At 34.5% G+C, this 12,878-nt stretch overlaps 1 protein-coding gene across 40 annotated transcripts in view; it reads left to right on the top strand.

Annotated features, from left to right (window-relative positions):
* The window catches only part of CEP112 (centrosomal protein 112), a 598,860-nt gene that overhangs the window by 121,332 nt on the left and 464,650 nt on the right, over positions 1–12,878 (top strand). For all 40 annotated transcript variants that reach the window (XM_054456162.2, XM_063656440.1, XM_063656450.1 and 37 more), the window contains 2 exons: positions 5,642–5,728; positions 9,871–9,970. In XM_054456162.2, the coding sequence (XP_054312137.1) occupies positions 5,642–5,728; positions 9,871–9,970 (187 nt within the window). The remainder of the gene's footprint in view (positions 1–5,641; positions 5,729–9,870; positions 9,971–12,878) is intronic.

The raw sequence follows: 12,878 nt of genomic DNA, 5'->3' as shown, positions 1-12,878 counted from the left end.
TAATTTTTTAACAGTCTCTTTTAATTGGAGTGTTTAGTCCATTTAAATTTAATGTAGTTACTGATTTATATGGTTAGGTTTAATCTACCTTGTTGGTGTTCGTTTCCACTGGTACCCCCTTTTTTTATTTTTCACTGCTCTGTTACTCCTTTCTTGCCTTAATTTTAGTTATTTTTTTGTTATTCTATTTTAATTTTTCTATTGACTTCTTGGCTATACTTTCCCTTTGTATGTTTTCTTTATTGGTTGCTTTTGGACTAAAATTATGCATCCCTACCATATCAAAATCAATTTTTAGTGTCAATATTGTGCTGCTTACACTGGACTTTTCCCATTTTCTAATTTCCACCTCATAAATCTATTAACTTTAAAACGGTATAATCTAATTTAACCCTACAATCACTTGTGCTATTGTCATAGTTCTAAATACCTTATGAAACCTAACTTTCAAGGTTGTTGTATTATCTTTAAATAGTTGTGTTTTGGGGAATTGTGAGAAGATAAAAATGGCTTTTATGTATCTCTGCTTACATACTATTTCTAGTACTTTCCTTCATTTCAGAGTTTCTAAGTTTTCATCTTTAAGAATACCTTTTACTATTTGTTTTAGTGCAGTTCTACTGGTGATAAGTCATCTGAATTTTTCTTCCAGCACTTCTAAGATGTTATTCCTTTGTCCTCTGGTTTCCATTGTTTCTGCTGCGGAGCCTGTTGTTTCTCTGAATGTAATGCCTGTTTTCCTCTGGCTGCTTTTAAGATTTTTTTTCTTTTTTTTTTTTTAGACAGAGCCTCACTCTGTCACCAGGCTTGAGTGCAGTGGCACGATCCTGGCTCACTGCAACCTCTGCCTCCTGGGTTCAAGCAATTCTCCTGCCTCAGCCTCTTGAGTACCTGGGACTACAGGCACGTGCCAGCACGCTCAGCTAATTTTTGTATTTTTAGTAGAGATGGGGTTTCACCATGTTGGCCATGATGGCCTCGAACTCCTGACCTTGTGATCTGCCCACCTTGGCCTCCCAAAGTGCTGGGACTACAGGCATGAACCACCGTGCCCAGCCAAGATTTTTCTTTTTGTTTTTGTTTTTCAGCAGTTTGTGATGTTTCTAGGTGTTGTTTTCTTGCATTTATCCTGCATAGAGTTCATTGAGCATCTTGTTCTCTAAGTCAGTATTTTTATATTTTATCAAACTTGGGAAATTTTTGGCCATTATTTGTTTAAATAATCTTTCCCTATTCTTATTTGCTTCTATAGGAACCCCAATTACATGTATATTAGACTCTTGCATTTTGTTTCACAGTTTCCAAAATTGTTACTGATTTTTAAAAATCAATTCTTCAATCTTTTTTTCTCTCAGATAATTTCTGTTGTTCTGTCATCAAATTTACAGACTCCTTTATCTGCTCTCTCTAATCCGTTAAACTCATCTAGTGAATTTTTGTTCCTTTGAATTATTGCACTTTTCAATTCTGGAATTTTCATTTGTTTCCTTTTTATAATTTCCATTTATCTGCTGAGATCCCCTATCTGTTCTTTCATTAAAATAATATTTTCCTTTAATTTTTGAATATGTTTTCCTTTAGTTCTTTGAAGGTATTTATATGAACTTCTTTAAACTGTGGTGTGCTGAAGTAGGTCATCTTGGGCCTTATTAACTTCTTTTATTTATTTATATTGATTTTGCCTAAGGACAAAATTTTCTTTTCTTTTTTATTTTTTTGGTGCATCTTTATTACTTCCTAGATAAAGGACCTTGTGGTTGATACCTTGTAGGGACTCTGGATTCTGTTATTTTTCTCCATTGAATATTTTTGTTGTTGTTGTTCTTATAGGCTGTTCAATTACTAGTTAATCACTTTTAAGTTGTGTAGACTTGGTTTTTATATTCTGTTAAGGCAAATACATAGAAAGCCAAAGATATTATCCAACACCATGGGACCTGTCTTACAACTATCTTTCTGAGGCTTGCTTTCAGTCCTTGTAGGCAGGTTTAGAGTAGTCCTAAGGTGTGGCCTTTATGTTGTTTCAGCTGAATTCCCAGGTATTTGCAAGTTGTTAGGAAGCTGTCTCCACCTGGCTGGGCAGGTCTTTGGTGCCTCCCAGTACTTTAACCTGTAGCAGCTGTTACATTTTCTACTTTGTAGCAGTAATGTTTTGTTATTCACCCAGGGTGCACACATCCCAGCCATCAGCCTGTGGTTGAGGAGTGACAGGGAAATCTTCTGGGAAGCTTATACCTCTCTAGTGCCCTGCATTTAAGATTCTTTAACTGCCCAGAACTCTGACCTCTGCCTTCTCAGCTCAGTAGTCCTGTGGTGCTCTACATGGACTCCAGTTGTTGTACCCAGGCGGAAAGTTGGGACTATCGTGGTCTTCAATTCATGAGGATCACAGTACTGCATTGCCTGTTGTCCAATACTTGAGAACGGTTATCTCATATATTTTATCCCATTTTATGGTTAACAGTGGGAGGTTAGTGTGGTACCCTACTTCATTATAGCCTGAAGTAGATCTGCAAGCCTAATTTTTACATCTTAAATTTGAAATTGATAATGTATATTCTGATGTCAGAAAAAGAAAACTTAAATGTTTTTTGAAGTCAGGCTTCCTTGGAGGTCAAACTAAATAGAAATGTTTTTCAGTTTCAGTCTATATAGATGAACACATAGGTACGTATCTGTATTTATATCTACATCTATATCTAAATCTGTATCCTTATACTGTCTTTATATAATATAGTAGCAAGATTGTTTCTATATTCTAATCCTGATGTTTCATCAGGCATCATGCCCTAGTTGTACATAATACATCCAGGATTTCTACTCTAGAGTGCAGGGTGGAAATACAGAGCTATTCTGTAGCATCAAGGTAAGAGTTTCCAGAGATGAGATACTCTTAACTTTTTAAAAGGATGGCAGTAGAGAGACTTTCTTTGTAATATTACCCTTAGAGTAACTTGGTGCTCACTGTCTTAACCAAGTTACTGAGCTGTACATTGGAGATATTGGGACAAACTAGCCTCCTTCTAATATGATGCAATGAAAAAGGACACAGTATCACTTTAGTGTCATTCTTGCCAAAATCTCATAAACCTAGTCACGAGGAAACATCAGAAAAATCCTAATGGAGAGACATTTACTAATGGTCTGTACTCTTAAAAAATGTGAAGGTCACTAAACACAAAGAAAGGCTGCTCCAGATTAAAGGAGAAATAAATAGTTGATGTGACAACTAAAAGCAATGCGTGATTCTGGGTTGGATCCTAGATTATGAAAAATAATAGCTATAAATGACATTACTGTGATAATTTGTAAAACTTGAGTATAAACTGTACAGTAGATAATATCATTGTGTTAATATTACATTTCCTCAATTTGATAACCGCGCTTTGGTTATCAAAGACAGTGTTCTTGTTCTAAGGAAATATATATTGAAGTTTTTAGGGATAAAGAGGCATGATGCTTCTAATTTACAAATAATTGAGGAAGTAATATGTGTGTATTTATATATATGTAGAGGTAGATATAGACATAAAATGACAAAGCATATAGGGCAAAATATAAAAAATTGGTAAATCTGGGTAAAGGGTATATGGGAGTTCCTTGTGCTATTATTGCAACTTTTCTGTAAGTTTAATATTATGCCAAGGCAAAAAGTTATAACCAGAAGAATAGAATTTAGATAAATATCTTTGGTTGTAAGAACAGAGATCCATCAAGCTACATAAAATGAAAAGAGACACAAAAATCCTTTTGAGTTCAACTAACCCTAGTGTCATTGAGATCATTGAAGCCTGAGTTTGCTTCCCTCGTAATTTCAGACGATATGTGATTTCTAATCTTTATTTGTGTATTTGCTCTACTTGTTTCTATATACTGGATTCGCCTGCTTTCTCTTGGTTGCTGCACTTTAGAACTTGGGTTTGCTCCCCAAAATAGCTAACTTGGTGTGTTAGTTCAGATTCTTGAGAGAGAATCTGAATGATTGTTTGCTAGCTAATGGATTGCTTAAGCATATCTCAGGTATTTATTCCTAACTTGGTCAATAAATAATGAGGTGGGGCTGGTGAGAGGTGTTGGGTTGGGGTGATGGTAGCACACTCACATGGTATTTAGGGCTTACCCTCAGAAGCTGAGGGTATGACAAGTTCTCTAGAAGGTGTTATGGAAAGATCTGGCAATTAATCATGTCTCTTAGACCTGGCCAGCTTTGTGATACTGTTTTTTGGCTTTAGTTCCCTTTTAATAGACCCCAAAAATGCTTCTGTGAAGGATCTTTACATGGAATTAGATTGTCTAGCCTCCTTTCTGCAAAAACGAAGAAGAAATATTGTGTGATTTAGAGGCAAGGGAATTGAATTTTTTTTTTTTATAGTAAATGGTTAACTGTCTCTTTCTCCACCATTCATAACATTTAAGTCATGAATTTGTATTATGTTAACTTTTGTTTGTGAGATATAAAATTTCAGTTTGATATGTTAATATGATACGTATGTTTATCTTGCTAAATTTATATTATTTTGTATTTGAAACAGTAATTGAAAATATAAAGTGTATTTGAAAAATTTTCAAGAAAATATTTTGAAGGTACATTAATAATATTAAAATTTTTTTCCTAATGTGGTTGATTGGTATTTTTGCATACTTACTTTGTGCCACACATTGTCCTGGGCATGGTCATTTAAATTATTTTATTGAATATAATTTTCACAATCCATTGAGGTAAGGATACTTTTCCTTAATTAGCAGAAGAGGAGCTACAGTGTCAAAGGGTCACTTGCTCAGAGTTGCAAGTGTACATATATGGTGGGATTGGAATTAGAGTTGGAAAAGAGGTCTGCCAGACTCCAATGTATAATACTTACTCTCTTAAATTGTGAAGAATCATGTGGCCAAATACTTTCACATTTGAGATAATCAATTTTATGTTGCTCTTCTTGAAACCTGTCACTACTGCTCTTTTAATTCTAGGATACACTTCTTATATTAACAAGATTGGTTACATTTTTGGCTTTGCTCAGAGCACCATTGCATGTGGTGTCGGTTTGGAGAGGATAGAAGTTAAGGAATGCTTGGAAGGAGATAAAGTCACTCCCTTGAGGGAGCGGGGGTCTGTGATTCTGGGAGAGAGAACTGGAAAACTGTCGAAAGATACACACTTATCAGTAATTTGCCATTTTTATGGATATTCATTCTCAAGTCATATTTACATATGTAGGTTAGTTAGAGTATTTTAAAATGAGCAAGTAGATAAAATAAAAAAAAAAGGTTGGAAGAGACTTACTGAAATGAAAAATAATGAAGAGTAAAATACTGTGTGGATTTAAATGTAAAAGCAAAATGTCACTTTAAAATACCTTTTTCTTTTGCGCGGGAGAGAATGGGGAGAGTAGTGAATCTGTACTTAGTATTGTCAGTTTTGCCTACCAGGTGGAATTTATTTTAAAGACTTTTAATTAGTTTGAAAGTAATTAGAGGACTGAAATAAACGTATTGGTATATGCAATGTGATTGCTAGAATCTGTGACTACAAGGTAAAGGTGGAAAATGATAACTGTCTTTTTTATAGGGAATTAGTTTAATTGTCTATTTTTTGCTAAAGGGAAAGCAAATTAATAACACCTTTGAAATATTTTTCTTGAAGTTGGACATGAAAACAAAAATGATGGAAGCTAAATTTCATGAAGAAAAGCTTAAACTGCAACAGAAACATGATGCTGATGTTCAGAAGGTAGGATATATATCTCTTGTTTTAATTATATTGAATACTAAAAATATTCTAGGTCTTATGATGATCCATCCAGTTATCCATCCACTCATCCATCCATCCATCCACTTATTTATGTACTTTATGACATTCTGTTATAAGTGGAATATGCTAAACTAATACCCAGCAAAAGTTGATTTTTTAACTTTATTAGCTAAACATATATGTTTATTTAAAACCTTATATTTACATTACCTTTTAGTCCTTCTTTAACTATTGCATTTAGGCTGACCTTCTTATAGTCTTTTATCTGCATTTTGTCATTACCTTTCATGAAAGTTGAAATAAGGCATCAATGGCAAATACTAGAATTTGTTTTATTCTAATATTCTTTTGGTTTTCTGGTAATTAAATCTCCTTTTTAATGTAAAAAGGAACTCTTGGACTTGTATGCATTTTAATGCTGGCACTGACAATAAAGGCTTGTTTTTCAAGTAGCTCATTGGGATTGATGCTTTCTAATCTTTCAGCCTGTATTTTCAAATAAAACATTTTTTTTTCTAAGCTGGCACAGCAAAAATCATTAATTATGGTTATCCTACATGGGATTTGGGTTGTTACTATATTTTAGTAATGATTAAAACATTTAGTGATAATAATGTATGTGTGTGTTTTTTTTTCCTACTGATTTTATTTATTTATTTATTTATTATTATTATACTTTAAGTTTTAGGGTACATGTGCACAATGTGCAGGTTAGCTACATATGTATACATGTGCCATGCTGGTGCGCTGCACCCACTAACTCATCATCTAGCATTAGGTATATCTCTCAATGCTATCCCTCCCCCCTCCGCCCACCCCACAACAGTCCACAGAGTGTGATGTTCCCCTTCCTGTGTCCATGTGTTCTCATTGTTCAATTCCCACCTATGAGTGAGAATATGCGGTGTTTGGTTTTTTGTTCTTGCGATAGTTTACTGAGAATGATGATTTCCAATTTCATCCATGTCCCTACAAAGGACATGAACTCATCATTTTTTATGACTGCATAGTATTCCATGGTGTATATGTGCCACATTTTCTTAATCCAGTCTATCATTGTTGGACATTTGGGTTGGTTCCAAGTCTTTGCTATTGTGAATAATGCCCCAGTAAACATACGTGTGCATGTGTCTTTATAGCAGCATGATTTATAGTCCTTTGGGTATATACTCAGTAATGGGATGGCTGGGTCAAATGGTATTTCTAGTTCTAGATCCCTGATGAATCGCCACACTGACTTCCACAATGGTTGAACTAGTTTACAGTCCCACCAACAGTGTAAAAGTGTTCCTATTTCTCCACATCCTCTCCAGCACCTGTTGTTTCCTGACTTTTTAATGATCGCCATTCTAACTGGTGTGAGATGGTATCTCATTGTGGTTTTGATTTGCATTTCTCTGATGGCCAGTGATGGTGAGCATTTTTTCATGTGTTTTTTGGCTGCATAAATGTCTTCTTTTGAGAAGGGTCTGTTCATGTCCTTCACCCACATAGGCATGGGCAAGGACTTCATGTCTAAAACACCAAAAGCAATGGCAACAAAAGCCAAAATTGACAAATGGGATCTAATTAAACTAAAGCTTCTGCACAGCAAAAGAAACTACCATCAGAGTGAACAGGCAACCTACAAAATGGGAGAAAATTTTCGCAACCTACTCATCTGACAAAGGGCTAATATCCAGAATCTATAATGAACTCAAACAAATTTACAAGAAAAAAACAAACAACCCCATCAAAAAATGTATGTGTTTTTTTGAAATACATGGAGGTTGATCCAAATGGAAACTTTGCATTTACTGTTTCAGAACTAAGCCTATGATTCTGCTTCCCAAAACTGAGTACTAGAGACAGAGGCAGGTAGTTGCAGTAGTTACAGCATCAGGATTATGTATCCAAGCTTTCTTAAAAGCTTTATATATATATATATATATAAATATTTAGTAAAATACGTATTTGGCTCATCCTTCAAAGCAATAAGGAGGAAACCACTGATTGGATATTAGAGAAAAAAGACTGAACTCTCTTTTTCCAATTTCTTCTCACCCATTCAGATATTACAGGCAGGTTTTTTTTGCTCTTACTAGAGTTTTACTTTAGTTTAAATTGTTTAGATAATAGTTCTCTATCATAAGTATGTTAGAAAGTCAGTAATATAATTTCAATATAACGTGTACAATTGAAATAGAGTCTATTGATATATAAGATAAATGAATATAAAAATTTATTTGGAAAAATTGTGGTGATGGAATTTGAAATAGGTTTCTTGGTATGTCTGTTACAAAGATTTAGTCAAAGTAACATATTTAATAATAAAATTCTTTCCAGAAATTTCTCTTTAAAATAAATCCTGAAATTTATTTGCAGAAGACAGTGCAACTAGTTTGAAGTGCCAGGTAAAATATAAATAAAATCCTTGACTTTATGCTAGATTTGAAAAGTATATTCATCAGTTTATTGCTTGTCTGGCATTTTCTAAGCATCAGGAATTGGTGAAGCATAAAATTTAGAGTGTTTTACCTATTAGTATACATTCTTTTTCTTTTTTGCTTCTTTATGGCTATTATTATCCAGAGATGGGATCTTGCTGTGTTGCTCAAGCTGGAGGAGGACAGTGGCTATTCACAGGCATGATCATGGCTCACTTCAGCCTCGAATTCTTGGGCTCAAGTGATCTGTAAGCCTCCTGAGTAGCTGACTATAGGCATGTGCTACTGTGCCCCGTTCTTTTTTGTTGTTCTTGTTAAGCTGACTTTTGGGTGTATGGGAAATATACCCCAACCATAAGAAAAGTAGATATTCCTTTTTCCCCTTGATTAGCATTTTCTCTTACTTGCTATCTTTTTTACATTTTGCTTATTTCTGTAGTTTTTGTGAGTATAGATGTATTTTGAAGTATAAAATCACAAATTTTATTAAATGATTACATTTAAAACTTCTGACATAATATAAATTAACAATAGATTTTAATGCAATTTTTGACATATTTTGAGCTGATTTTTCTGATTCACAGTAGCAGAGCTAAATATAAAGGAGGCTGATTACATGTCATCTCCTTTTGTATCTGGGAATTCTTTTACTGTGCACTAGGAGGATAGAAGGGTGCTAGTGGGCGGATCCAGGGACATGCCCAACTGAAGAATGTTCTATCCCAGTGCAATGTGATGAATTATACTCTCCCAACCTGGCAAGTTTCTGATGGCTTCTCTCTGCCACTTTATGACAGCTTAATTTCTGAATTATATTTTAGGGAATCACCTAAATTATTATTTATACGGTCCTTAAAAATTGTTATACGAAAATCTCAAACAGATAGCATATTTCTTTCAGATAATCAATTATTCTTGTATATTTAGTAAGTTTCTTAATGCACTATAATATAATTTTTACAGTTTGGGGGAAACCATTTATGTGATTAGCTGAGATAGACTTACAAAAATATTATGCTCATTGAAAAGTTATATGATTGGTTCTTTACAAGTTTCTATTAATGTATACCTGCTAATTCACCATTCACTTATTATCTGCTGGAATTTGCTAGCAGATAAACAACAGTAGATACCATAAGTATAAGAAAAATATGTGAAGAGAAATATTAGACACGTACAATTTCACCTATTTTTATGCTAATCTGAGAAAAAGAATCCCTAACTCCCTTTCAGGACAAAACACTTCTACCTAATTTACAAAACACTGACATTTGAGAATCAATTTAAAAAGTCACTTAAATCACTACAATGCCAATTTGCGGCAATATTTACTAGTCAAAAGGAGGAAAATCTCACAATTTCAGGCAAGTTGGAAGCTTCCAAATGTGGCAGATCATATAGATTCTACCTCCTAGCTGCTGCAAGAGCAAAATGTGAACTTCTGACTAGGCTAGAATTATTAACATGGACATGCGCTAAAACACACACATCTAACCGAAACAGCAGACAGTAAAGCTGTGGATAAGAGATATTACTTTATGTGTGTGCGTGTGTGTGTGTATAATTTCAGTGTAGTCATATTTGCTACAATTACTTTTTCTATTTATGTTTTAGAATTAAATATATCAGGATTCAAAAAAGTGTCCTATATGTAAAGTAATACAATATACTGAAACATTTTAAATTTGTTTGCAGATTTTAGAAAGAAAGAATAATGAAATAGAAGAACTGAAAACTTTATACAGGAGTAAACAACATGAAACTGAAGAGACTATTAGAAAGCTTGAAAAGAAAGGTGATGCTGTGTTGTTACATACATCTTTTAATAACATTTCCGTTTTATTTTAGTGATGTGGAGAATAAAATTTGATTTCTGACCTTTTATAGTATGAGATAGGAATGTTTATGTGGGCTTTCATCAATGGATATATTTATATAGGCTTCCATACGAAGGGGCAAAAACTGTGTGTGTGTGTGTGTGTTTGTGTAGTGACGGTGATGGGGTAGTACTGGTGGTTGGTTTAGATGCGGAGTTGGAAGAGTATGTTGCTTTCACTCCCTCTTCTTGACTCCAGCCTCATTGGGATACAGCTGCTATAGAGTATTGAGGGCAGTCGTAGAATTAGGACTTACTGGCTTTCATGAGGAAGGCAAAGGAAATTATTCTTCTTTATCTAGTAAAATTCATTACATTAAGTATCTACTTTTATGTCTGATAATATATGCTGGTATTGTGATTGACAGAAAAAAATTAAAAAGTATTTCCTATTTGCACTTTTATTAAGAAGGAAAAGAAAGCATGTAATCAAATATTAAATTGACTATGGACAGATGGGAAGTCCGGCATGAGGAGGTAACCACTTGAGCTAACTCTGACCGTAGTTGACTATGATTATGGGTCGAAACATCTACATCAATAGGTGGTCATGAGAGAGAGTGTTGAAAATATTGTTTCAGGAAAGGAACTTTTGTAAAATTTTGTGAAATTTTAAAGTCTTGGTTAGTTGGAGAGAAGAGTTGCAGTTACTGGGATGGGAATGCTGAAATAGGTAAGTTGTATGAAAGGTACTTCTCAACTACTTAGCTAGAGTGGATACCCCATGCATTAAGAGATAGATTTTAGGCCGGGCACGGTGGCTCACGCCTGTAATTCCAGCACTTTGGGAGGCCGAGGCGGGCGGATCACGAGGTCAGGAGATCGAGACCATCCTGGCTAACACGGTGAAACCCCGTCTCTACTACAAATACAAAAAATTAGCTGGGCATGGTGGTGGGCGCCTGTAGTCCCAGCTACTCAGGAGGCTGAGGCGGGAGAATGGCGTGAACCCGGGAAGTGGAGCTTGCAGTGAGCCGAGATTGCGCCACTGCACTCCAGCCTGGGCAACAGAGCGAGACTCCGTCTCAGAAAAAAAAAAAAAAAGATTTTAAAATATTAAGATAGTTGACTTGGGGCTAGATTAAGTATGACCTTGAATTTCAGATTTAGAAGGTTGAACTTTGTCCTGTAGATGCTGGCTGTAAAGAGCCAGGGAAGGATTTTGAGATGTGAGTTTTAGGACCTCATGTTTTGGGAGGAGTAGCCTGGTAATGGAGGGTGTATTGAACAGAGTAGGCCAATTCCAAGTCTGTTAGGCAGAGGCAGAATGGAGTGAGGGAGAGAGTATTCTACTTATTAGAAAACATAGGCTGTAATCCCAGCTCTGTTATCAGTGTCCGATATATGATAGCAAGTCGTCTCTGGACCTTGGTCTACTTGTTATAAAATGGTGAGATCAGAATAAATAATATATAAAGTCCCTGCTAACTCAGAGATGTTCTGCTTCTGTGCTGCTGTAATTTTGCATGTTAAGGTGAGAAGGATTTCTGAATGATGGCACTGGGAGTAATTAGAATGGAACTGAAGAAAAGAAGAAGTTTTTAAGAGTGAATCATGATTTAGTGAATGAGAAGATCTAGGCAATGAGTAAGAGAAAAGGAGAAGGGAAGGTTTTCATTTAGGATTTTCTGTATGGAACTTACTGGCTCTCCCCCAGATCACCAAAGCTGAGTATATCTGAGTGAATGATAATGGCTTTGACAAGTTAGGACAGCCATTACATAGATAAGTTAACCAATTAAATAAATATTTTAAGATTCATTTCCACCCTTAAATGTTGGTAAAAGTAATTATAAATTCGTTTAGGTTTTTTCTCCAAATATTACCAGTGTCTTGAGAAATATTTTAAATTTATTTCCAGGTTTTCTTCTTTACCCTGATTCAAAATAGGCAATTCAAACATGCCTAAGGTTTAAAAATGATGAGGTTTTAAAAATAATGTTTCTAAAGGCATTTTGAATTGCAATCATATCTTAGTTCAATTTTGGAAGTGTAAAGTAAAATATATTGTAGATGGTAAAGACTCACATTAGGTTAACTTGGATTCATCTCCTCTCCTTATTTGTTGCGTAGTTGAGGTATAAGAGTGAAAACAATTTTTAGGGAAATGTTTACAAAAATTTTGTTGTCTCAAAGTAAATGAATAAAAACATATTTAGTAAGCTATGATAATATTATATTGAATTAAAAATAGAGCTGAATTTATTTTACTATCCAGAAGACATGAATATATTAAACACATTTTCACTTAAATCAGTGACTGTTTAAATAATTTTAGTAAAGAAGATAGAGAAATGATTTGTAAGGCAAATATTTTATATAATTTAAAACCTATTTCATTTTAGTAACATAAACTTCAAAAATGATTTAAAAGTATCTAGCAGCAACAATATATTGAAATGAGGGGTTCCTTTATTTATTCATTCAGTACGCGTCTTTTTGAGCACTTGCCTGTGTGGCACTGTTATGCCCTGTGGATAAAAAGTTGAAATCTCTTTCTCCTCCGTGAACATAGTCTCATTAAAGAGGAAACAGGCAAGTAAATCACTATAATGTTAATAAGTGATTTAATTGAGAAATACTCGAGGTTTCATGGGAATAAAGAGGAATTTCTTTCTGTCCCTGCAAGGGGAGAAATCTGGTTGAGTGAATCATGATTTAGTGATTCTTTATGACTGGTTCATAAAGAAGGTGTGATTTTTGAGTTGAGAGTCTAAGGATGAGTAGTTTTTCAATAAGGGAGGGAAGGGCATTCTAGGTAGATGGATGATCATATTTAGGCAGTGATATAAGAAAGAATATGAACTCAGGAATCTGCATATAGGTC

The sequence above is a fragment of the Pongo pygmaeus genome, chromosome 19 (genome assembly GCF_028885625.2).
Source record: "Pongo pygmaeus isolate AG05252 chromosome 19, NHGRI_mPonPyg2-v2.0_pri, whole genome shotgun sequence".
Lineage (NCBI taxonomy): Eukaryota > Metazoa > Chordata > Mammalia > Primates > Hominidae > Pongo > Pongo pygmaeus.
Note: the sequence above shows the minus strand (reverse complement) of the source record. Positions and strands in the feature narration are given on the sequence as shown.